The sequence below is a fragment of the Rhopilema esculentum genome, chromosome 8 (assembly GCF_057945365.1).
Source record: "Rhopilema esculentum isolate cy_ngs chromosome 8, ASM5794536v1, whole genome shotgun sequence".
NCBI classification, from domain to species: Eukaryota; Metazoa; Cnidaria; class Scyphozoa; order Rhizostomeae; family Rhizostomatidae; genus Rhopilema; species Rhopilema esculentum.
In genome coordinates, this window is record NC_142822.1 from 1,301,934 (window position 1) to 1,328,296 (window position 26,363).

The following is a 26,363-nucleotide window of genomic DNA, read 5'->3' on the forward strand; positions in this document are numbered from 1 at the left end:
ACGTAAACAATACGATCGCACGTTTTCTTCGTGAATATTCAGAGTTTAATCGCAGTTTTTGAAGATATACCAGCATAATTTACCCTTTTTAAAATATAATATAGTTTTTTGGCTTTTTACTGCTTGTTTGGCGTTTTCCTGTTGGATTTTTTTCGTCACTGAGTAATAGGTAAATCAGTACAAGCTTCGATAGAAGGTTATGGAACAAACGGTAGGCCGATATTTATGTATTTTATTTTCTTCCGTTTCTCTAGCTTGGATTTAATGTATTGGTTAATTTATTAAACTAATTTCATTTACAATAATTAATAGTTGTTTTTCAGTAGGTACGCACAGTAGTGTAATTTGACCTTCAAGACTAGGGGGATGCGGGGGTCATCAATGACAGTGGCGTACCCAGGGCTGCAGCAGCGGGGTTGGGTCTGGGGCATAGCCCCCAGAATTTTTTGACCACGCCCTTCAACCACTCGCAAATGCAGGGAAACGCCCTTTTTGCAAAATTTCCCCTCATTATTTGATTCATTTAAGCTATGGTAAATAGCAAAGTACTTTACAATTGTTATTGACACAAGCATACGGTACACTACACCCCCCAATGAGTTTTACATCTTTTTTGGACAAATCTTGCAGACCATATTTTAGAAAAGTGGGGGGGGGTCCAGACCCCCCTTTTCCACTCCTTGGGTACGCCACTGATCAATGATAAAATTTAACCCACCTATAGCGATGGGTTACTATCTGTGGACGAACTGAAGATTTACCGACTAACTCGAGAAGAATTGCCAACTTGATCCAACATCACTTCCTTACGAGCTTCCATGTACAAGCTTACCTGGCAGTGAGAGTCACACCCAGGTCAGCAAGTGTATGGCAATTCTTCATTTCGTTCAAAAAATCTTCGTCGTTTCCCGGTAAAATCGCTATCGGTGGGTGAAATAGCACCTAAAATTCTCTTCATCAATGTTTTCGTCGGTAAATTTCATCATGATGACCCCGTACCCCTTAGTCTTAAAGGTCAAATTACACTACTGTGTATACCTTCTGGTAAAAAACCATTATTGGCGTAAATCAAAAATTGTTTAATAAATTAGCCAAGACATTACATCAAAGCTAGAGAAATGGAAGAAAATAAAATACAAAAATATCGGCCTACCGTTTGTTCCATAACCTTCTATTGAAGCTTGTGGTGATTTACCTATTACTACTAAGTGACGACAAAAACCAACGGGAAAACGCCAAAAAAGCAGTAAAAAGCTTAAAAAGACTATGTTATATTTCAAAAAGGATAAAATATGCTGGCATATCTTCAAAATCTACGAATAAACTCAGAATTTTCACGAAGAAAACGTGCGATCGTATTGTTTACGTATAGGCCGCTGGATCTCATGCTCTCCAGTGAGGCGTTTCTATGCGGTAACCAAGCACGTGACGCCTAGCTGCAAAGAGCCTATTTTTACATTTCCATAAAGATAATTTCCAGCAATGTTTTGCTCTAAGCTGAGGCTCTATGGATCCACTATTTTTTTCAGCTTATAACAAACTCTCCAATACACACATTATGTATGTAAGCAAAACCTTTCGTTATGCATGCTATTCAAGTGTGCGCAGTACAGGTCCAAAAACCACTGTCCAAAAACACTATTGCAGCGTTGTAGAATGTAAACAGAAGCACTGAAGCACCAGACACCAAGCCGAGGCTCCAGAAAAAGAGGCGGATGGGCATGCAAGGTTGCATGGATCCACTCACTTCAAAGATTTCAAGGCTCTTGACATTACAATTTGCTTCCGTTTCTTCAAAAGCAGGTAAAGGGTAAGTTTGTAGCAAGATTGAATCATGAGTACAACAGCACTTAAGGCCTCAAAAGTGCAGACGAGTCCCTTTGAAGGTCAGAAGCCAGGAACATCAGGTCTCCGGAAGCCGGTCGACACCTTTAGGACACCAAAGTATACGGAAAATTTTGTTCAGTCCATCCTCAATGCGATACCCGAAACAGAGCTGAATGGTTCTACTCTAATCGTTGGTGGAGATGGAAGGTATTTTATGAGTGAAGCCATCCGCATTATAATTCAAATTGCCGCAGCGAACAAGGTATGCTCTAGATTCCCACTGGTATCATGGTACCATTGGACTTTCCTAATAAATTTAGGAGTTTTCAACCGTCCCTCCATCCACTTTAAGTCTCTCACTGCCACACACCCACTTTCTTGGACCTTCTTTCACACACCTCCACTTCTCACTCTCACATCAAAATCATTACAACACAACATTATAGCTGCAAAAATAACCCCAAGCAGGGTGAAAAAATTTGCCAACTTGTGCTTTTTGTGCCAATATCTCACAGTCAGTTTTGTGTTTTATGATATTCAAACTTACGTCTGGTAGATTTCAATCTGCTTATTTTTTTTAGGTTGGCAAATTAATCATTGGCGAAAATGGAATTCTATCAACACCAGCAGTCTCCTGTCTCATCAGGAAGAACAAAGTCTTAGGTATATTTCATTGTACGATTTCAACTTTCCAAATGCCCTGTGTTGATTTTGGAAATTTTTTCAGAACTGTTCTCCTCAAAGTAAGGTGTTGATACCAAGTCCTTATTCACACTAGTGTTATGCCTTTTAGCGATTATTGCATTGTGATGTTTATTATACGGCAGTGCTTCTGTAAACATCAGGCCAAAGCTATCCATCATTAAAATCACTCTGCTCTGCCATTCACATCAGAATCATCTGGAATAACCACAACTATCAGGGCCTTTTTACTTCAAAATCTCATTTTGAAACACTCATTATAATAAATTTTTAAAACCTCATTGTTATGTATTTGTTGCAGAATATTCAAAAACAAGCATTCATTTCACACCAAGATTTTTGTTTTTTGTTTTATCAATTGTTTTATCATATGTATGTTTCCACATTCAAGCAACAGTGTGTGTGTTGTAAATTTTTCCAAAAGGTTTTGAATGCTTTTGCCAAGTTGCAAAATTAAAGATGTTCTCCATTGTCTCATTCATACATATATTATTTTTATTGACTTCCATGTTACAGCATGACTTATTTTGGCAAGATGCCTTAATGCTTTTTCAAATTATTGTATATAAACCTAGTGTAAATTAGTTTCAGTTATAAACCTATTCTATTTTGCTCCTGAAATTGGTAAAAAGCGCATTTCAGAAGCAGAAGCTAATGTTGCGAAGTTCCTACAAGATTATAAATATGAAAGAGTTTTTACTATCATAAAAGTAAAAAGGTTTGAAATTGTTGATTGTGAAATTTGCAATTTGCTAGTAAACAAGATCAAGCCTTACCTTTCCATTTGATTATGGAGAATGCAAATTTTTTTTTAGGTGGTATTATTTTGACTGCAAGTCATAACCCTGGAGGACCTGAAGGAGATTTTGGAATCAAGTATAATACATCTAATGGAGGTTATTTATCTTCTATACATATGTTTTGAGATGTGCTGATAAAAATGACCCAGTAATTGAAAATTATCAAGTTTTTATCACAGTTTTTAATATTGATGACTGTAACATTGAATAAATTGATTTTACTTTTCTGTAACATGAAAATTTTTGACTTTATAAAGCTGATGTTACTGAGAACATAAATGTTCTCAGTTATTTCTTACTATACTTTTCTTTATGTTTTAAATTAGTTGACTATTTCAAGGTTTCACCATTTGCAGAGCCATTTCTGCTTTTTTCAGGGCCAGCCCCAGAGAAAATCACAAGTGCCATATTTGAGGAAACTACAAAAATAACAGAGTTCTGTTTAGTTGAGAATATTGATGTTGATCTTAGCAAAGTGGGTTGTACAAAATATGACCTTGATCAGAGGACATTTGAAGTGGAGATTGTTGACTCTGTGGTTGATTATGTGGCATTCATGAAAGAGATATTCAATTTTCCTCTGTTGAAATCATTTTTGCAAAGTTTCAAGATAGTTGTAAATGGAATGAATGGAGGTAGGTACTTATGTTTGTCAGATGTTATGTTTAGACTTCCCTCTGTTTAAACAAAATTTATCAGAATATGCCTTTTTTGACTTCCTTCTTAAGTTTACATTCAACTATGATAGTAAATTTCCTCAAAGCTGATTTTCATATTATTGTATACTATAATTATTTATAACCTTTTTTCCATACTATGGCCATTTTTTGTATGTAAATGGTAACAGTTTTTAAGAACAATTTGTATATTGTTTTAGTTACTGGCCCATACTTGAAGGCAATTGTTTGTGATGAGCTTGGAGCTCCAAAAGAATCAACAATTAACTGTGTACCACAGGTAGACTTTGGAGGTATGATGCTTTCATAAAATAAATGATATATGTTTTGTGATCCTGTCAAGACATGGATGTAGATGAAAGAGTCCACAGTAATCTGAACATTTGCTCTGATCTTGTAATCTGGACTGTCTTGTAAAGATGATGGTTTATTCAGTCTTTTTCGTGAGCAAAATTACGCGTGTGTGGCAAATCGCACATGTAAACAAATTTGCATGTGCGATCGCACTTGTAAGAAAATTTGAAGTGCCAACCTGATAAAATTGGTAAAAGGAGCAAGAAAGGTAAAAGCCACTCGAATACATGCAAGAGCAAAACTCAATTAAATCAATACATAACAGATTTTGTTACCCTTAGCAGCCATCTTTCAAAAGTTACTTGCTTTCAGGGCACAATTACGTTTTGACAGGAAATCAGTTATTACATTTAACATGCTAATGACAACTTAGCTGAAAGACGATAAACGCACGCGCTAAACGAAAAGGACTGTTTATTCTGTTGTTAGGATAAGGGATCATAAATGGGTTCAGTAGCCAGGCACGGCTAGGGGTAGAAAAATATTGGTATATTTGTCTGCCGTATTTGAGACATAAAAATTCAGGTCGTAAAACTATTGACAAGGCTGGAGCTTACATGTTTTGTTTTAGGGGTTATTTGGATTATTTTTTTTTTGAAAGCGCTGACCTCTGGAGTCACCAAAGATGCTGATGTCCTTTTGAAAATGTTCTTCTAAAATTTTGAATTTAGTCATTTGTGTAGCATATCCAGCTAGTTTTGGGTGAATGATGTCTCCTAAAAAGTACACATGGTTAATGGCTACGGCAAAATATGGGAGGAAAGTAGTCTTCTTATACAGCCGTTATGTGCCTGGTACTTGAGCCCAAAGTTATTTGCCCATTAATTCTTATACCAAAAGGCTTTGATCCACGTGTAGGTGCTTCTACTACTTTACACCATAGAGTAAGCAGCACAAACTCAATAGATATCTAATCAGAGAAAGAATCTGAAAACATTGACGGAGTATATTTTGATGCTAAATTACCTGCATAACACATTTAATCAAAATTTCATACACAACTGTCCTTCTTTAAATCAAACCAGCCTTTTTCAATCAAACTATCAATGGAAAGGCTAATCAAGCAAAGCATAGCTTCCTTTTTTGAAATTCCACAAATATAATTCCATGCAATGTTTTTCTCTAAACTAAGGCTATATCCAATCTTTTTTCAGCTGACAGGCACTGCTCTTTCAGTGGCACAAGGTTTCCCCATTTCCCAAGAGAAATAACTAAGTTTTATTTACATCAAAATCATTCGTTTATCATTCTCTTCCAATCACTATCAGATTCCTTAAGATTGCCTGTTTGTTCAATCAGCCTGTCATTGCTAGAGCTCAGCCAGAAGGAATTGCACTATCTAGATATTGCCCACACCAAAATATTCTTTATCTGCAAGGCACGTAAATGAAAGAGAAAGAACACCACTTTACAAAAAAGAACTCTCTATTAAAGAATGTCTGCCCAGATCAAGAATCAATTGTCTAGAAAAGCTCTAATTGCTTATCCTTTACATGTGTTAGAAAGTGGGGGGGGGCAAGGGAAAGTTTGACAATAATAACAAATAAAAAAGCTCTATTGTTTTCCAAGAAAGTAGGGGACTGGCCCCCTGGCTCCCCTTTGTGGAGGGCCCTGCTTTAACCTTGCATAACATTTGAAGATCTTCTGAATTTTTGTGTTTTGTATATGAACAGAAATTCATCATTCATTAAAAGAAGAGTTATAAAAACATTCACAGACCAATGACCTTAAACATAAACTTTTATTGTTTGTGGTTCTTAGGGGCTTCCTGTTTTTTGGAAGGCTAGTTACCCTTGTAAGCTAGATATCCAAGTTGATCAATCAACCCTTGTGAAAATTGCTTTGAAAATATTTGATATATGATTTTTTTTACCCCATCTTCAGGAAAACATCCTGATCCAAATATGACATATGCTGCAGACTTTGTTGAACTCATGCAAAATAGTGATTTTAAATTTGGAGCAGCTTTTGATGGTGATGGGGTGAGTTTAAAGAAGGCTCTACTCTTAAGAGAAGAAACAATCAAACAAGACTTTTATAAATAAGCTGAAATGAACACAACATTGTTGATATTTAAGATTGCAATCTTTTATTATTATTTAATCTTGATGAAGCAAAGTTATTCATTTGGTGTTACCTAGCAAGATATGTCTCTTAAGAAAATATTTTCTTGCTTCATAAGAATTTCATGTCAGAAAGTTCTTTTATATGTAAGTTCTGAAAACAACGAAAATAAAACAAAGTGAAAGAATAATATGGTTATTTGCCTTTTTTGTAGGATAAGAGTAAGCGATGTTATTTATGTTATTGTCAAAATTATATTTGCTTTTTTTACTTGTTCTTAATAACTTTATTTTCTATTATGTGATCTGAAATTTGAAAGTTTCAACTGAGAAATTAATGAGATTTTTAAATAATATAAGTAAATACTTATATAAGTAAATATATATAATAAAATAGAATATAGACTAGAAATGAGAAATGTTCTCTGTTACTCCGAGTTTCGTGCTTACGCAGACTATAATCTGATGAGTGCGCAAGCACGAAACTCGGAGTAACAGAGAACATGTCTCATTTCTAGTCTATATTCTATTTTATTATATCTATTGCTCTGTGCTTTTGCACATCGAGCACTGTCACGTCAGAATAGACAACGCAATCTGGAATAAGTAAATATATATATATATATATCTTCCAGGATCGTAACATGTTACTGGGTGAACATGCATTCTTCATAAATCCTTCAGATTCCATAGCAGTTATAGCAGCAAATGCAGACTCTATTCCATACTTTAAAAGTCGTGGTCTTAAAGGTGTCGCACGCAGTATGCCTACAAGTCAGGCATTAGACAGGGTTGCAGTTGGTCGTGGGATGGAATGCTTTGAGGTCCCTACAGGTAATCTACTGACTAAAGGATACTTTGCCAATAAAAATTAGCCAATTTTGTCAAGGTCTCATAAAGATGTGGATGATAAAGCATTTTTATTGGTAATTGTTCTGGAAGAAAGTATTTTCAAATTGTTCTTTATTGTTTTCGCCTCCAAAAGTAGTGGATAATGGAATCTTTATGACAACAATAATGGAAGATAATGGAATCTTTGAATCAACTGCAGACATCTCAAAAACCTCGCTGATACTGAGTGGGAAGAAGGAAAGATTATGAATTAGCTAGATGTATATGTTTTTACATAACTTGGTAGTTAGTTTACCTTAAAATATAGTTTTAGTTATTAGCCAAAAAGCAAGTTTACCCATAACATGGAATCCCTGTTAAGATGTTATCTATACCTAGAGAAAATTTAAGCATCTTGAAAACCAGTTTATCCCCAATACTTTAAAGAAGTTTATCTTCCTGTTTCAGGATGGAAGTTTTTTGGAAACCTGATGGATGTAGGAAAGGTTGCACTTTGTGGAGAAGAGAGCTTTGGTACTGGCTCTGACCATATTAGAGAAAAGGATGGCATTTGGGCATTTCTAGGTATGTTTCACATATCTCTCAAAATATCGACATGCAGTTTGTATGCTTGAAACGTATTCTTGACATCAGAATGGTGTCATACATACCGCGAATGATTGAAAAATCAGCTGTTATTTGGTTGATTATAAAAAAGTTAAAACTTGCATTTAAAAAATCTTGGATTTTCTGCCATGCTGGAATGGCTATTATACTTTTAGGTAATGGTTCTTGTTGAAGGTGCTTAATTGGCAATAATTCAACCTATGGGTTATAAATCTGCAGTTTCCTTTATGCCTGATTCACTTATACAGAGGAAACATTACAATAATCTAAGTTGCAATTTTGATCTCAATATCAGATTACTGTCTAAGGTTTTAAGTTGTTCAAGCAATATAGCAGTTGCTCTTTTACCAACAGTAACAGCAATAGGACATGCTATAACAAGAAAAAACAAAATGACTGAGGCAATCTAGTTTGACTCTCTACAAATAATTGGTCATGGCTGATAACTTGATTGGCACAAAGCATTTTTCTAACTGAGACAACTGCTTTGTATCTCCCAATGGCATGAGAATTGTGGTCCAGAGTTGATTTGCTAGATTTTAGTTTTTTATTTTCCAACATCAGCTTTCAATTTTAGACTCTGTTGCAGTTTTAGGCCTATGCGCCAAAGCTTTTAAGCTTTTTGCCCTTTACTGTCTGAAGCAAAGTTTCCCTTCAATTTGAATTGATATAACAAAGTTAAATTCTCTGAATTTTTCCTTTGTCATTTCGTAAATATGAATTATATATCTTTTTCTGTTTTGGCAGATGCAAAATTGATAATATCCATTTTCTTAAAAGTATTACGAGTATTGTAGGCCCTTTTTATAGAAAATTATTGCTCAGAAAATAACCCTCTTGGCTTACACCCTTCACCAATCATTACTCTCCATTCTTATGACAAAATGGCATTAAAGAAGACTAATTTGGAATGCATCTGATACTTTATACATATAATCCCTAGTTTGTGTGATGTTTGCATCAAGAAACAGTTATTTAATGACGGCATTAAGCGCAAAACTCGAGATTGCAACTACTCCCAAGTACCGAATATACGTGGGGGAGGGCTGAGAATTATCGGGGGGTTGGAAATGGTTCAATATAATAATAATTGAGGGCTGGAACAATGAGGGGGCTCGAACAATGAGGGGGCTGGAAATGGTTCTATAGGCAATAATAAAAGTTGGGGCTCGAACAATCGGGGGAGGAGGCTGGACAAATTGAACCTGGACCGATTTGATTTGAGAAAACGAAACCAATGCAGTGTTCATTTCCTTTCTCATGTACGGGTCACGGGTCAAGCAAACAAATGAGAATAAAGTTAATAAAGTTTACGTAATTACATTTGCTTAGCAGGAATCATTCAAAATAATGTACACTGTCATCTAAAATTTCCAACAGTTAATTAAAGGGGGGTTGGAATAATAGCGGGGGGTTGGAGAATTTCTCAAAAATTAATAAGCCGGGGGACAATTATTCGGTACTTGAGAGTAAGAACCCTCTTGTTCTATACACCAGCGAAAAGTTCTTAGGTTGTGTTATCTCTTATTTGATGGATATTTATAGTAGGTTTTCTGAGTTGACTTAAATTTGTAAGTCAACTTGTAGTGAAATAAATATACTTCCTTTTTAAGCGTGGCTAAGCATTCTAGCATGCACAAAAAAGTCAGTTAAAGATATCATCGAACAACACTGGCTTACATATGGGAGGAACTATTATACAAGGTATTTTATTATTCAGCAAAGGGTTGGCATTATCGATTTCTTCCGAATGTTGATAAGCTGCAGCCCAGAAGCAGTGTTGAGGGGTTATGGTATTTTGAGTTCTATAACACCATCTTTGTAATAGACGATAAATCTCATCAAAAAATCATCTTCCTTTGTAACTTGAAATATGTCGCCTTTATAGTCGAAGTTGATAATTCTTTCATTTTGAATAATTGAGAGAAACTAAAATAATTGGTGAATCTTTTTCGAAGAAAAGTTACAGAATTTCAGCGAAAAAGACTTATGTGTGACATAGCTGTTTCACATAAAATAAGATTTAGTATAAAAATAAGAAACATCAATTTCAGACTGATATACATCAAAATGTCGAAGATCAGTAAATACGTTTTCCTTCCCGTTACTGGAGTGATTTAAAAAATGATAGAACATATTGAAATATATTTTGCTCAAGCTCACTTAGTTTTTTGCAATGATATCAAGGTGTACTGCTTTTATTTCAGCTCTGTTTTGATGCATACCTTTTTCATTTTAAGGGGCCATTCCATATGAAATAATCATATCTAAAAGCATTTCTATTTAACATTGTAAAGATGTAAAACTGCCAATTTTTGTCCTTGTTTTAGCTTTTTTTTCTAAAAGATGGGCTTTGCTAACCTCATTCTGTTTTGGTAGAGCTGTAGCCCTCTATCCTGTAAAGTAGCAATATTTTATTCCTTGGTTCAATAAATGTAGGGTATCATTGTAAAGCATATATCAAGCTCTTTATGTAAAACAGTTTACCCCTATGTTAAGAAACTTAAAAAGATGGGGGAATGGCAGTTTTTTTCCAGTCACACCACCCTCCCCTCCGTGGTCTGACTCAAAAATCCACCATTCGAAAGTTCTCTACTTCTAGACATTCAAGTAATGTGCAAAATGTGTTTTTCAAATATCCATTTGAAGCCTTGTTTTGGCAGACATTATCTATAATTATATATCAGTACACAGATATAATTAAGCCTCCTGTGCTAATTTCGTATGAAATGATTGTTCTAGATATTTTGATGCATTTGTAAGTCAATTTCCTCTAGATACGATTACGAAAATGTGTCTGCTGAATCTGGCAAGAAATTAATTCAACGTCTTCGAGATTTGGTGAAAAACCAAACTTTGATCGGAAAGAATTTTAATGGATTTGTTGTGAAGATGATGGATGACTTCCAATATACTGATACCATCGATGGAAGTGTTTCAAAAGAACAGGTATTTGACACTATCAATCTGTGTGTTCATCTCACAATATCAGCAGTCTTAATATTTAATATAAACTTAGATTTGCTATTTTTCACTGACGTTTGTCTGCAGCTGAGCAGGTTCTACCATGTCCAGGCCAGTATCTCTTTTATCACTGAAGTAAGCATCGACAGTTTTTATATTGGCTATTTATTGCTTCTAGGGTATTCGAATTATGCTGGAAGATGGTTCAAGAATTGTATTTCGTCTGAGTGGAACCAGCAGTACTGATGCTACGATCAGAATGTACATTGAAAAATATGAACCAAAGCCAAACCTTTCAAAGCAAGCACAAGTATGATAATTTATGCATGTATGATAATTTATCCAGGTATAAGATGTTTTATGCATGCATTGATAATAAACTTGGTAATCATTATTTATTCACATTATGATGTGTAGTTCTCGATATGGAATTCACTAAAAGCACTGGCTTTTTATGTATCTATTTGAGCATCTATTGAATGCGACGCTTTTGGCCAGAGTAACATAATATCACATATGATTCCGTTTTAGGACGTTTTACAATGTCTTGTGGACGCTGGACTCGTGATATCCAATTTGAAAGACATAACTGGAAAGGAAAAGCCTACAGTAACTACTTGATGTATGACGCTACTATTCACTGCTTTGATAGCAAAAACTATTGGCTGCTCGCGGTAGCTTTAGCTTTTTGATAAAATTCAACCTTTCCCTCCCTAGCCTACTAGGAACCTTCTGTATTGAAAATTTTTTTAAGTTAGGCCAACTGAAGGCTTATGACAAAACACTCTCTGCCTGAATACAAACCTTTGAACGCCTCAAGTCTGTTGACGAAGTATACAAGGCAACCTCAAGAAAGCGTGCAAATTGCCTATTTTCTATTGTAAGTATGCCTTGCCATGGCATTTTCCCATTTCATCCATTTTGTCATAGTGTTTTGCCAGTACACCTTGCTTTGAAAAGAACACCAGGTCCTACGCTTAAAGAAACTTGGAAAGGTGGCTTGAAGGACGAAAAGGTTGTTGGAACTGTTCAAGTTTTAAGGATTGTTTAGCCTTCTGCTTATTCGCTTTTTACAAAGGGCTCAATACAGTCTTATCTAACTGGCTTGGATTTTGAGACAAAATTGCTGTTACATACATCAAATTGTTTTTCAATATTTGTATCATAAACGAACAATGTTTTAACGACGTTGATAATTCTTGAAAAACAATTCCAGCTAACTCCAGTATTAATTCCATGCAATTTTGTTTAAGATTGTACAGAAAAGGTAAACATTGTAACTTTGGAGTACCAGGGTAAACTGCATGTCCTTAAAGGTTAGCTGGGCTCCCCCAGGGATTGTCATTTTCCTTTTAGTTCAGTACCTCAAACCTCGCAATATTTCTACAATTTTGCAACTTGCAATTAGCAATTAGCAACAAAATTTCTGCATCAATGGAAGTTAATCTGAAGATCCACTTGTTTAAGTATGAGGTTTTTTCTGAATTTTGGGCTGTTTTTCTCAATGTGCCAAACGCTTCAAATGAACTCCATGAACTAGCCGCCGACTAAGAGTCATAACACTTATTATTAAGCTGCTTAACTCCTTAGCAATACTACATGAAATATTTTTTTAATTACCATACATCACGCATCCTGTACATTGTTTCATATCAATTATATTGTCTCATTTGCTGTGGAATTGTACCCAGAAAGGTATGCATTTTTCCTCTGTTGTCGATACTCATGTCACGTCCCTAGACTGCTAACAAAAAGCAAATTAGAAGTATGTGAGAATCTTGCTGCAATGTTGATAACAATTTGATTTATTGATTGCAATATTTATTTATTCATTAAATAAAACTCAGCTTCTACCGTGCAGTAATCTTTATGTTTGCAAATTTCTTTGGAAGGACTTCTCAAGCCCACCTTTGTTTGAAATTTCACTTACTCTTTAAATAAAAAATTTACGATACCTCAGCAAGTTTTGGAATGGGAAGGAAATAACGTATTTTGCCAGCCGCTTCGAAGTGATGTCAACCGAAACTTTAGGTTTTATCTTTACAATAGTATTTGATTAGATTAGTATCATTCTATGCTTTTAGTGGGTTATCGAAGATTATGATAAGGAAACCCACTGTTTCTCGTTTGCAAATGTCGTATGTTGATAAGAGGAAGCTAATCGCAAATTTCTAGTTGGGAGCACAGTTAAGCATGAACTACGCAATCAGTGAACTCACATCTGCTTTTAAAATCGTTTTTAACGATTGGCTTACAACATTTATCTAAACTATTAAGCGACATATTTCTCTAAACGACATTACTCTGAATTTACGAATTTTTCTATCATATATCTTTTGCTCCATTTCTAAGAAGTTTCTTTTTTTAAAGTAGATTGAACAAACTACTAGAAGACAACCGGTACTTCTTGAAAATGACTGTTCGAACATGCCATCCTACCTCCATGCTACATGTTCACTTAATGAATGTTCCACGTAATTTTGATGCACCTAGGCTGCGTGTAACGCAGGCCCAATGTAGCCGCGCACTCCTCCTACCAGCCAGCATTAGCTGCAAAACTATACCTTATAAAGACGTAATGTGTGTTTGAAAGCGATTTCTTCACTGTACATTGCTATTGTGGGTCTAGCTTCAAGACTTCAGACAAAAGGAAAATTATGATCCATAATAGCTTCTCATATCTGAATACAAACTAAAAGTAAGTTTTGTTCAAAGAATGAAAACAGTTTAAAAGTGTGCTGGTTTATCGACTCAAAGTTGTTGAGCAAAAGGCCACGTAATTCTGTTTTGTAGCATGAGTTTTTTGTTTACAATTCGTTTATAGAGATGTCCGTTGCCATTTAGGTTCTCTTGAGTTCTTTAGTTTCCAACCCCTCTTTTGAAAATGGATGAATATATAGCTGATCGAATCATTGGGCTTCCGACACCATAGATAAGTGGATTCAGTAACACCTTAAAATCAACCAACGTAACGATTAAATAGAGCACGTTATCAGAAATGTTGATAGCTTTTGATAGCATCAGAATATTGACCAAGAATGCGGGAAGCCAGCATACTGTGTACGCTAATACGATAATAAACATGATTTTGGTTACTTTTATCTCCAGCCTCGACATTTTGCGTCGAACAGACTGCATCTCGACTGAACTGTCAATGTTTTGGTCCGAAGATGCGTTAAAAGAGATTCTGGATTTTTCTTCCGGGCACAGTATTTTTGCAGCTGATGCTGCGCTGATATCTTGTACTCCGTTAATATGCCTTGTGTTCATACTGTTGAAGGTATTGTTGACAGATCTTTGTTTCGCATGTGAATCTAGACTATGCGTACACTTACAACAAGTAGCGTTTGCTGGTCTCTGAATATCAAGCATTTGTTTTATATCTACGTCACAGCTGAGAGCTTTCCCTTGCAACATGCTTTCTGTTTTCTTTATTGCTTGCCGATGGCCTGTGCTTTTTCCATTGGTTGAGTTCTTTAAGGCTTCGAAACATGTGTAACTGCATGGCCTAGCCATACCACTGTTCTTGTGACGCAGATCATACCTCTGCATACCATGCTGAGCTTTTTCTTCGTTAAGGCAATTTTCTACTTTGCCAGTGTTCCTATTTAAGGCGGCTGTCCATTCCTGTTTGTCCTCTTCACTGCTCAAGTTCAGATGGTTAAAAGTAGAATCATGATGATGATGATGTCCCTTTGAGGGCTTCAATTCAAGCTCTGTTAGTATTTTTTGAGATTTTCCATAACAATGATCTACAGCTGAAAATCTTTCTGTTGTAATTTCCTCGTTGACCTTATTCAAATCAATTATCTTTTCATAGTGGCTTCCCGTGGGCTTGCCTACCCTTTTTCCATTAGGATATTGCCGAAGTTTGTAATCCCCGTTACTTTCTGTGCTTTTATATGAACAATTCTTGCGCTTAGAGCCTAGGTTCGATGACATTGCACGTGACAACCTGCGGCCATGCTTCTTCAACTTATAAAAGATGCTGCAATAACAAAGAACCATCACCGGGTATGTGGTACCCATTGTCAGCATATACAATATCGTTCTGAACGCGATATTTTTTCTAGACCAGTCTGCAAAACAAACCCCATGATGTATGCTGTATGTATATTTGCCAATTCCAATGAAAGGTAAAACAGAAAATAGTGAAGCGATCGCCAACAAAAACAGTGAGTATTTCACAATACGTGACCTGGAGCACAATGTCAAATAGAGATGTGGCTTCACGACTATGATATACCGTACAACAGCAATTGCTGCCAGCACCAATGGTGAATGTACAAATGCCATGGCGCTCAAGAAGCCTGAACAGTAGCAAACTGTCTTTACTAAATGCATTTCCATCGATGCTTGCATTGCAGCCTTTAAAGGCAACAGTGTTAAAGCTTTAATCAAGTCAACAATAGAAAGCTGCACTACGAAAATGTTATTGACGCATCGTAGTGATTTATACTGGATGAATACGTAGATGATTGTCAAATTGCCAATGGCACCAGCGAATGCAATTACCAGCGTAGCAATGATATTAACGATAGGCATTGTAACTGTAGATCGTGGCAACACCAAAAATCCAATGAAGTAAAGATACTGTTATGTGCACTGCTAATAACAAAAGCTTTCCAATTTTGTGAACATCTTTCAGTCACTGTTCAGTCGTAGTTCAGTCACTTTTCTTTCATTCATTAGTTTCCTCACATTCCCAATTTGATTTTATCAACTTCTTCTTTTTCTCGCTGTCAAAAGTAACACTTTATCATTATAACACCTTTTGATTATATTTACTGGCGAAAAGAACAGCAAATTATCCGGTAACTGCGAATAACTGACATTTCGAATGATAATATCAGCGATGTTTTGATAAAAAGCTGTCGTCAGGCAAAGACCTGCTTGAGAATTTTAAATGACAGGTACAAAGCATATTTCAATTTGAGTAGCAAACTCAAGCTTAAAATTTGTCACTTTCGAATCTGCTTCGAATTACACTGTGTAATTTCCCTGAGGAAGCGTCTGGTTTGGGCTCTTTAGTAGCTGTCATTGAACGCCATTAGCTTAAATATCAACCATGAACCTAATTTTTCATATAATTTCTGTATGCAATAGGAACCTCAAACGAGAATATAAAATCTCGATTATCGTAAATTCAGAATACAGCAAAATCCAACTTGGTGAAATGTTCTCACCGTAAGGTTGGAGGAAATGTGGTGACTTAGGTTTGAAGCGAAAGATTTCATGCAGCTTGGATCTTCACTTACAAAAGACTTACAGAAAGATAGCGTATATTGATGCAGCAAATACAGTGATGAAGTGAAATTTCTTGTCATTTCTAAGATAATTCAAAGACGAAGGACTTACATTTTCGGCAAAAGGCAGCCATTACTTCAAATCACACCTGCAATATCGAAATCTCTTGTTTTCCTTTAGATAGCGTAATATTCGCTTTGCACCCATCAAGCATTGTTATCGGAACAACCAAGTAGACAGATTTTGATTGAGGTGGGCAACACAGTTTTGTTGTTTCTTTCAAATGACGTCAGAATCGAAATCGAATGTGCGATTGTGCATTCAGTTTCGCTGTCGGCTTAGTTTCGTTATCCCACTTGGTGGTTCAACATTTTGACGTAAGCCCACTAGAAGTCGTTTGGACTGTTTGCTCGCGAGATACCACGTTTTTGATAATTAGATATTTCTGAAGATTTTACCGCAGCAATGAATTTTTTCACTGCTGCAGCAAATTTCTGTGAAATGAACAGGAGAATTTATATTTTGAAAACGGCGTAATTCATGCTCTGACCTTGCAAACAACAAGAATTTCAGATTAGTTAAACATGAAGATTCCAATTCTGTGATCCTTTTTGCCAAATATGAAGATTAGAAGATTAGAAGAAACGGAGAACTCTACCATGGGTGCCAGAGCCTCAGTGAAAGAGATGCTCGAAAAGTCTCCCTTCTCGTCTTGCTACCCACTTTTTCCCCGACCCACCCTTTCACAGGGGTTCTGGCATACAACTAAGGTGAATTCAAGCTGCGAAGGAGAAATTCGATGAATCGGGACTCGATCTCCAGAAATTTCCTAAATGTACTTTTTAAGGGGAATGAATCGCTGCGCTCAAAGTGCGCTGTCTTAATTAAGTATCTAACCTTTTAGCCCACTCAATACCTAGTTTGCTCTCCGTCACTGCCCTTTAGGGCTTTGCAAAATTAACGAAGACTTGTATGAAGCACTATTTAGGAACATTTACACAGTCGCTGGGAGTTTGCTGAAATGTGATAGTTGCTAGCAATAATGTATTGACAAAGATCACATGGTCTTATGTTCGGGCCAGTTTTTTGCGTGCACGCTCAACGATATCAACAACCCTTGTATGCACTTATTCCATGTCAAGGAAGCTAATATATTACAGAATTATATTTGCTGCTTATTATGTCTGTGAAATGGTAGTATCCGGGAATGAATAATTTCGCAGGCTGTATTGACTTGATTGGTCTTATTTACGCGCTTTTCCAAAATATTTCGTTTAGGACCAGGCTGTGAATTAAAAATTCACCTGCTCATCCGTCCAGCTTAAACTCTCAGAATCGTCGCTAGCAATTGTAATCAAAAAGAGACATCCAGAACCCAAGAAAGTGAGCCATTCAGAAAATTTGCCGACGAAGCACTGATAGACAGCAAACAGTTTCTCTTTTTTGCCTCCACATGTGGTCACACCCCACACGCAATCCCCTTCCCAATCAATAGCCACTGATCTGCATACATTTGCCGACTCAGTTTCGTTGTCCTAATGCCCTAAATTCATTCAGGAACCCTGATTAAATTCGACCAGTAATTTCTGTACTGAGGTTTCTTGCATGTTGAATAATATCCGAGGTACCTCATGTATGACGAAAGTTATGGGTCTGAACATTTTTCAAATACCGACCATTACAGAAATGCAAAAGAGAACAGCATTGAGATTTAATTGGACGACAATGTTTTTTAGTTAAGGAGACAACATAAACCCGTCCAAAGCACAATAGATTTTCCCCAAACCTTTAGTATGTTCTAAAACACTTTAGACTAACGTGTTGTCTAACAGGGAGCTTGTGGCATGTAAAGTGCGAATTTCTCTGTACTTTCCAAGGATGAAACAAAGAAGAGACTTGAAGCTGAAGCAACCAGTTTTCGAAGAATATTTAGAGAAATGATCTTAAAAACATGAGGAATCTTTGATGCATATCGTAACGTTACGAAGGATACTAAAACTTCGTTCACTGTAACATGAACATCTCAAAAATCAAAGATGTTTGAAACAGTGTGTCCAGGTAAATGGCCATCCAGGTATTTCCAGGTCACTTTAATTTCTTTACACATGTCATCTGCTTATCCTTACTTTGGTAAAGTAAAAGCAAAAGAAGCAAAAATGCATTTGATTCTTGCATCGGTTGACCTATAAAGATCTAATGCAAGAAGAGAGTGGTTTTCCCTCTCTTTCCAAAAGAAATCTAAGCTAGCCTTCATCTAGTAGGGCTTTCGATTGTCAGTATAAGTTTTAAATAAAATTCAAGGCGATAACAAAAATGCAAAAGTTCTTCATTTTAAAATTCTATCTCAAAATTTGTTACCCAAGTTGATATGAAGCTTCAAGGAGTCATCTCTTCAGACAATCATGGTCTTGATAATGTTTCAGTGTTCTCGCCTCGGGACCTTGATCCTTTGGTTCGGATCAATAAAGTTTTTACTAAATCCAGTTCTTCACGCCTTTTTCTGCATCTGCAGCTCAACAATATGTGTACCGTGGTTCTGTACTAAGACATTTTCTTCGGTCGTTGAATGGTCACTTTCGACTGCTTCACGAATCCAAATTACTTTTCATAGATTAGGCCCATAAAGCTTTTAAAAATTATCTTATGCATGTCACCAGCTCTGTTTGCTGTTTGATTGGTTGCTTAAGATTTTAAAAGCTGTTAAAGAACCTCTATTAGCACAAGCCTCTTGGACTTGACATCAGGTGACTATCGATGAATTGCGATTGCTGGTACCCGGATACACCGCTTTCTATCATAGCCCTTAGCTGCTTTTCAGATGTTTCAGACAACATGCTTCGGAGTTGCAGGGTCTTCCGTAAGTTTACTCGCATAACTTTTGCAAATTTTCCAGTTCATTGTTGTATGTTGCTCCTGTTTTGCAAATCATTAAGACCGCCTTCATAGATGTTTTGTTAAGAGACCTAGGCAAAATTTACATATGGCCTAGATGACAAAATTATAGTGTCTTATTGCTGGTATGCAGAAGACTCGATTTCTGCATTGCTAGCAAATTGATCATTCAGGCTTGCTTAGGCGTGATGCTTTTTATTTTTTCATGACAGCGTTAATCCTAATCGCCGGCGGAACAATCATCGTCATCCAGTATGGCTTGCTGCACTTCGCTAACAAATTCAACAATCCTGGATTCCTCCGAAGAGGGTAAGCATGTACCTACTATACTTTTTTCGCTATACTTTTTTCATACTTTTTTCTTTCGCTAAACGCTATACTTTTTTCACAACAAAGTTCAAAGCTGAAGGATTCGCTTTTTATTTTTTAAGTTCGAAAGAGCTATTTATTTTTTAATGAAGATTTCAAAATTGATTCCATATTCAAATTCTTGATTATCCTTTCAACAATAAGCATTCTTTCAGGAACTTTTTTTATTGATAAATTTCTGAAACATAGCTGCAACAATCGCCATTTTTATATTTAGACCTACTAATTGTGTAAATTCAAGCTTATATTGGTAAATGAACTTCTTCCCTATAATTTTCAGGCTACCATCAATGGTGAAAACATTTGTTTTCCTGAAAACCCACAAAACTGGCAGTGGCACGCTTACTGGCATCTTTAGTAGATTTGCTGATAATCACAATCTTGAAATGGCACTCCCAATGAAGGAAGTATCGAGGTTTTCATGGCCGTCTCCTTTCACTGTTGATGAAGTCGATCTTAGTCGACTGAAAAACGAAAAGGCCAACGTTCTATGTCACCACGCTGTGTTTGGATCAAAATCTGAGTTTGATAATGTTATGTATCCTGGTACGAAATACCTTACTATCCTACGAGATCCAGTTGAAAGATTCGAGTCGCAATTTTTTTACGATAAATTCAATTTGCTTTTTGACAAGAGAAGTAATGCAAACGTACTTCTATCATTTTTGAATGCGAGAAAGTCCACTGGCTGGAAGTTCAAGAACATGACGTTTGAACAAAAGGAGATTTTAAGATTGTTTACGAACGGTATGCTCTTTGACTTGACGGGCGAATTGCTGGACGAGAAGCAACGAGAGGATGATATTGATATATTGATTAAGGATACTGAAAACGATTTTGATCTAGTACTGTTGACAGAATTTTTTGATGAAGGTCTAGTCCTCCTGAGGCAAACCTTTGGCTGGACGTTCCTTGATCTTGTTTATAAAAGAAACCATGTGCGTGAAAATCGTCACAAAGAACTCCTTACAAGTGAAGTACGGGATAAGATCATCGACATAAATCGCGGAGATTTCAAATTATATAGACACTTCTTGAAAATATTCAAAGAAAAAGTGCAGTTGTATGGTGAAAAGTTCAGCCGTCACTTAAATATTTTTCGTAGTTTGAACAAGGAAATTGGAAAACAGTGTCATTACAGTAGTTTTGTTATTAATTTGGAAAATGTAGAAGACTTGCTAGATAAATTTGAACTCAGTAGTCAAGAAAGACGTATCGTTGGGGATTTGAGGAAGATCCCGCACTGTTTTTGTTCGCAATTGCACCGAGATGAAGTCTCCTACGTGAAGTACTTTAGAAATAAATACGAGCCTTATCATTTTGTTAAGCGTAAACAGGCACATGATGAAAAATGTTTGTGACATTATTACTTATGGAAGCTTGGAAACGTCAGCGATCGTCGATGAAATTCTCAGATTTATTGTGTGTTGCTCTGGCTATTTACTTCTGTCTTGGTTGTCAGTCGATCTAAAGCATATCGATTTTAGATTTTCGTTCCTTTGTTGTTATGATTAGGCTTTCTCGATAGAAATGGTTTTTCCGCTACTGCAAAGTAGATGGTTTTTTGACCTCGTCGAGGTCCCTGTGGTGCATTTTAATTGCTGCATATGAATTCTCTCAGGAATTTCTGAATCGGGTAACAGAGTAGGGGCACATGCCATCTCCAGCTTCTCTTTCTGAGACAAAGTGCTCCTCCGACTTTGAAATGTTTCCGACATTCCAATATCTCCCAGCCGTTCCCCCCTCTTTATTTGTTTGTGCTCAAGATGGGTGCCCAGGCAGAGCCGTCGCTAACTATTGTGCTCAAAGGGGGTTTCCAGGTCTCATTTGCTGACAAACTGGGTCACCAATCCTTTATTTGTGGATAAATTTGAAAATATGCCGACCGTGTACTCCTAGATCGCAAAAAACTCCTCGTTTTTGCGAAAACTCCTCGTTGAGAAAATAATGTGACACCATTCTTTTCTCAATAGGGTGTCACAAACCTAACATCCCTCATAGCGACGGACCAGTGTCCAGGTCCCATTTACCAGCAACGATAAAGAGTAGTTTTTATTTGCTGACAAGTTTAAAATTCGCCGATAAAGCACTCCTAGATAGCAAATAACTTGGTAAAAAAGGCCCTGATGTTTATTCCGCTGATTAAACCTAATCTCATTCCAGAAAGGTGCTAAAATAGTCTAGTTTTTGCCCTAATTTGCGAGTAAAAATACGAAACCGAATACAAATTGAAATTGACATATTTCATTGATCGGGGAAGCATTCAGACACTTTGGGTTTACTGTAAATGGAATTTGTAAATAGTTGACGATGTCTGTGTGACGAAACAATAGGTTACTTGAAAGCTGGAGGGCTTCTGGCGTACAGTTTCGTCTTATCGGCTACGAAAGAAATGATTAAGCTATAGCAATTCTTTCTCGTCGTTCTTGATCACGAATACAAAAGTATTCAAGTGTTCATTTTGAACAACACAAAGAAATTTCGGCATAATGCACCCCCTGGTATTCCCTTCTTGGAAAGCATAGAACTGATAGAGCTTTCTCTAGATATTTTAGCCCCCCCCCCCCCCCCCCAGCTAAAAATGTTGTGGGACAGTGGCTCAATCACAGTCCTGCTCTATCACCACAAACCAAAGTGCTATCTAAGCCGAGCACAATTGAAAAAATAAGCAACAAGTCTTGGCTTCAAACTGCACCATGAATCCAGCTAAGAAATGTTTGGTATTAGTAAAGTTCCTTGTTTAAAAATAATGGGTGTTTGTTAAAGGTTTTGGAATTTCACATATGATGAAATGGAAGAAGTTGATCAAACAGGTGTCTTAGTGTTCTGATCATAGAATTAAAAGATTATAAAATTACAATTCTAGTTCAATTAATGTAATATTGATGAGAAACATTGCATTACATGGCAGGAAGGAATTCGTTGAGACAAGAAGTGACATGAATTGATTAGTAAGATGTCATACAGAATTTACTGCATGTTGTCTTGTTATTTTCATCAAAGATCTATACACAGAATCTCACTCTGGTGCTAATTAATAAATTAGGATACAAACTAGTTCAACCTCATCTCAACCTCAGAGAAAAGCATTAAATAGATTTAGAATGGGTGTACAAACTATACAAACAACTTCAATTATGTGGTAGCATAGGGGAGCCTTTTTTGGCATTGGAACAGAGAAGGACGATAAGGAATGAATTCTTATAAGGATAAATTTTTAATCAATTATGGAATGAAAATAAAGATTCTGTATCAAAATTTTCTTCAGGATCTGTGTCTAATTATGATTGTGATTAATCAAACACTTGTCCTAGAGTTTTCTTCGGAAACCTTTTAAGTTCAAAATATTCTCAGTCAAAGAGTTAGGAAACTGATCAAAAAGTAATCCTGTATTTGAGCATTTACAAGTATGCAATAAAGGGTTTTATATATGATGGGTTTAAATTTTTCCAGTTTTGAAAGTAGATACACAATTGTACATGCTCAAGGGTCAGGGAAACCATTCTTGCCTAGCATCACCAAAACAATGCAGCTGACCTTTTAAAAAAATATATGTAAACATACACTTTAAAGCAAAACATATTTACAAGAAGGAAAATCTATGCATCTGAACGCTGTGCACACCATTAAACAATTGCTTTCACAATAGTATGCACTTTTTAGTCTACTCATTGCAACTTAGTTGTCACTGCTTGATGTTGACTGTTTGCTTGAGGGCCTGAAACCTTGAATCAAATCTTTGTCAACAGCTTGTTTTTTCTTCAATTCCTTAAAAAGCCTGAGTGAATCTGCATCAGAATCTTGAACGATGCCAGATGTGTATCCAGATGTGTATCCAGATGTTCTTGTTGTGATGGTGTCATTATCAGAATTTAGTGACTTGCCGTTGCTGTGACCATTATAGTCTTCTTCTGCAAATACTTGTCCCGGAAGAGACATTGAAGACAATGACTCTGCAAAAGAAATTGGTAACTAAGTTTTTGCAAACAAAATGTTTCACCTTGAAGATTATGAGCAAAATCTGAATAGACTATTGGCAATATATATGTTCTACAGTTGCAAGTCGGCAAAAAAAACATTCCAACTAATTAATCAAAAATAAGATCAAATCTGACATTTTCAAACCTTTACCCTTTTAGGGTGCCTAATAATCAATTTTTATTACATTAAAGTTGTTTAGGTCTTCTAAGAACATCTGAGGCTCATCAAGTTTACTATTTGAAGCTAAACAAACAATTAATTGACATATTTCTTTAAATTGCCAATTTTTCAATGACTCCTAATTGACAACATCAGTGGGTTAAAAATACTCTGGTAAAAATATTAGTATAAAAAGACAATAATTATTTTAATTATCCAGTCGCACAGTGGTATAGTCAATAAAATATTTCACCTCACAAGCCAATCACTCCATGATAGGAAAATCTGGTTTGATTATATTGTGATAAAAATTTTCTAAAAAAATAGAAGTCTCCAATAATGTTATCTTGGTCCCTAGATAACATTAACGATAACATTATCAAGATTGATATTGAAATATACTTTTACTGCCCAGCATTTAGATTAGATTTCACATAGTGAACAAGATTTCTTTACCCTCTCTGGCTGTTTTGAATGTGGATGCTGTTCCTGGCCTTGATCCCCTTGCAGGTGGCAACTGACCATTGTCTGGATGAGGGTGCTCTGAGGTCCAATTTTCCAACTGTTCCAAGAACCCGGCAACACTACCGGCACTCTGAAGCCTGTCGTATTCATCAAGAGTTCCAGATGTTGTTGGTCTTGATGTATAAAATGTATCTGATGGTGAGTATGATGGTGGCTCATAGAAATCATCATGCCTTTTTAGTGCATCTTGCACTTTCTTACTTATTTCTTCTTTCTGTTTTCTTTTCAATCTTGTTCCATTCACAAACACACCAAGAGCATACATCTTGAGCAAAAGTCTTCTCTTTCTTGGAGGTACCAATATGAGATCATATTCTCTCTGAGCCAACCTTTTCGAGAAGCTGGGCATCAGTTTTAGAAACTCCTTGGCAGTTTCTCTGACAGACTGTTTGCTTGTGCTTGCTGTACCAAAGACAGATATGGGGGAAAGATGATTGTGGGCTTGGATTAGTTCATCAAGCAGGTCCCATAGTGTATCATGTGTTGGATCAGATATGTATTCTGCTTCTCTACAGAATGCATTGATTATCTGAATCTGTCTTGATAACTCATGAACAGGAGAAAATAATGGAATTGTAGACAATGCCTGCTCCAGTGTATGTCTTCCGCGTAAAACCGCTTTCAAATACTTCTTTGTATCCTCCCCAACATCATTTGAGTTTTCATATGACAATTTTGGCCAAAGGGCTGATTTGCCAATTATTTTTTTCTCCCTCAGCACAAGAAATGCAACCCAGAATAAGAAAATGGTGAGCCAGCCAACATTCAAACTTATCAGGATATGCATAATTGTTGGGTTACGTAAAAAGGACACAATAACAAATTGTGATGGATTTTCCCATGGTGGGACTTCCATGAAATTGCCAATCAATGCATTTGCTGCAATGCACAGATGATTCATAGCAAGCATAAAGTTGAATGTTTTGACACGGAATGGCTTTTTGATAAGCACAGAAATGAATGCCAGAAGAAAAAGCAATGATATTGCTGAACTTGAATAAAACATGTAACTCATGGAACAAGCATATGCAACCACGATTAGTAGCTTTAAGACCAGCTTCAATGGGTTGTAATAGACCCAAAAACGCTTGTAGGAGGAAAACAAATGGAACTGTCCCACATACCAAAGAATATCAAGTCCTTGCTCATATTCCGCTTCTTTTAGTTGCAGATACCCTTCGTGTTTTCGTTGAGAGTCTGAAAATACTTGTTCCCTTATTGACATTGCAATTATGATGGGGTACAAGAGAAACAATAACACATAGGCTGCCACTGATACAGCCATTAGGCCAATGTGGATGCCTGAGTAGCATATGATTCCATTATGCACATCCATCACAACAATATTTTTTGCAACATCATTCCTGCAATGAAAAAGACGCGCTACCGCAATTGCGAACGGCAGCGCTGCCAACTGTATGACAAGAAATAGAATCCTTTTGAGCCTTGCAACATACAGTAATAGGTACAAGGGCCTTTTATAGTGCCATACTATGTAACAAGTTAAAAATGCAATTCCGGCCATGCATACCAGTGTACCCCATGCTGCTATGTAAGATGGATAATTGAATCCAAGGAGCTTTGTGTCAACAAAAGCAGTTTTGGAGCGATTGAAGGCTCCACTTTGAACCATCCAAAACTCCCATATATCGAAGTTGAAAAGGAACGTTACATACGTTGACTTTATCCATTCCAGTGGCCAGCCCCACCTTTGTGCGAGTGCTAGTATAATTGCATAATATTGGATATGTTCTACAAAAAGAGTTACGGCATCATAAACCCAAAGAGATATGCCACGATATTTGAACGTGTCGTTTCTGTCCTCGTCGTCCTCGTCGTCATTAGGCCGTATATCAACAATAATTTTGTCTTCCTGCTCAACAAGTGGAATCTCGTCAGCTGCTCTCCATTTCAATTTACGATTAAGTAAGGCCATTTCGATTTTTTGATATCTTTGAGTGCCAGATCATAGTCATCAATTCACCTTCGTAATAACTGCAGTGCAAATTTAGCCATGAACTTCTCGACCGAACTAAAACGGAACATCGAAATTCGACGGTACGAAATAGGTACTCGAAAGTTTTGATTGGCCAATTACGTGAAAACAGACAAATGGTAGCTTATTTCCATTTCTCCATGGAAACAAGCAAGATTCTCACAACATTCAAGACACCCACGGCCTGAAATTTGCGCAAATAAATTTCTCACAGGGATCCGATATTGGTCTCAATAGAAAACGAAATGCTTGTTATTCTCATAGAATCCAGTCTCCCGCGGTGTTGCAACTGTTTTACTTTGCAAATGATTTTCGCACGAAAAACGAGTTTTAAATTGAAAATATTCAT

The 26,363-nt window shown here is 36.4% G+C and overlaps 4 protein-coding genes across 4 annotated transcripts; 2 read left to right on the forward strand and 2 right to left on the reverse strand.

Moving 5' to 3' along the window:
• Positions 1–1,686: 1,686 nt before the first annotated feature.
• LOC135695086 (phosphoglucomutase-1) lies at positions 1,687–12,699 on the forward strand. The gene is made up of 12 exons (XM_065214043.2): positions 1,687–2,089; positions 2,409–2,490; positions 3,345–3,425; positions 3,707–3,964; positions 4,207–4,299; positions 6,245–6,342; positions 7,059–7,257; positions 7,723–7,839; positions 9,495–9,585; positions 10,659–10,830; positions 11,024–11,155; positions 11,377–12,699. Exons 1-12 carry the CDS (start codon positions 1,835–1,837, stop codon positions 11,464–11,466), a joined length of 1,668 nt encoding a protein of 555 aa, XP_065070115.2. The 5' UTR covers positions 1,687–1,834; the 3' UTR covers positions 11,467–12,699.
• LOC135695085 (uncharacterized) lies at positions 7,457–17,396 on the reverse strand. Its single transcript, XM_089109606.1, has 2 exons — positions 16,204–17,396; positions 7,457–15,584 (listed from the first exon to the last, which is right to left on the reverse strand). The coding sequence occupies exon 2, from the start codon at positions 15,388–15,390 to the stop codon at positions 13,705–13,707; it is 1,686 nt and encodes a 561-aa protein (XP_088965732.1). The 5' UTR covers positions 15,391–15,584; positions 16,204–17,396; the 3' UTR covers positions 7,457–13,704.
• A 124-nt stretch (positions 17,397–17,520) lies between these two features.
• Positions 17,521–22,166, forward strand: LOC135695088 (galactose-3-O-sulfotransferase 2). The gene is made up of 3 exons (XM_065214046.2): positions 17,521–18,949; positions 19,197–19,293; positions 19,634–22,166. Exons 1-3 carry the CDS (start codon positions 18,847–18,849, stop codon positions 20,712–20,714), a joined length of 1,281 nt encoding a protein of 426 aa, XP_065070118.2. The 5' UTR covers positions 17,521–18,846; the 3' UTR covers positions 20,715–22,166.
• A 131-nt stretch (positions 22,167–22,297) lies between these two features.
• LOC135695082 (uncharacterized) lies at positions 22,298–26,090 on the reverse strand. Its single transcript, XM_065214038.2, has 2 exons — positions 23,950–26,090; positions 22,298–23,306 (listed from the first exon to the last, which is right to left on the reverse strand). The coding sequence occupies exons 1-2, from the start codon at positions 25,952–25,954 to the stop codon at positions 23,032–23,034; spliced, it is 2,280 nt and encodes a 759-aa protein (XP_065070110.2). The 5' UTR covers positions 25,955–26,090; the 3' UTR covers positions 22,298–23,031.
• Between the last annotated feature and the right edge of the window lie 273 nt (positions 26,091–26,363).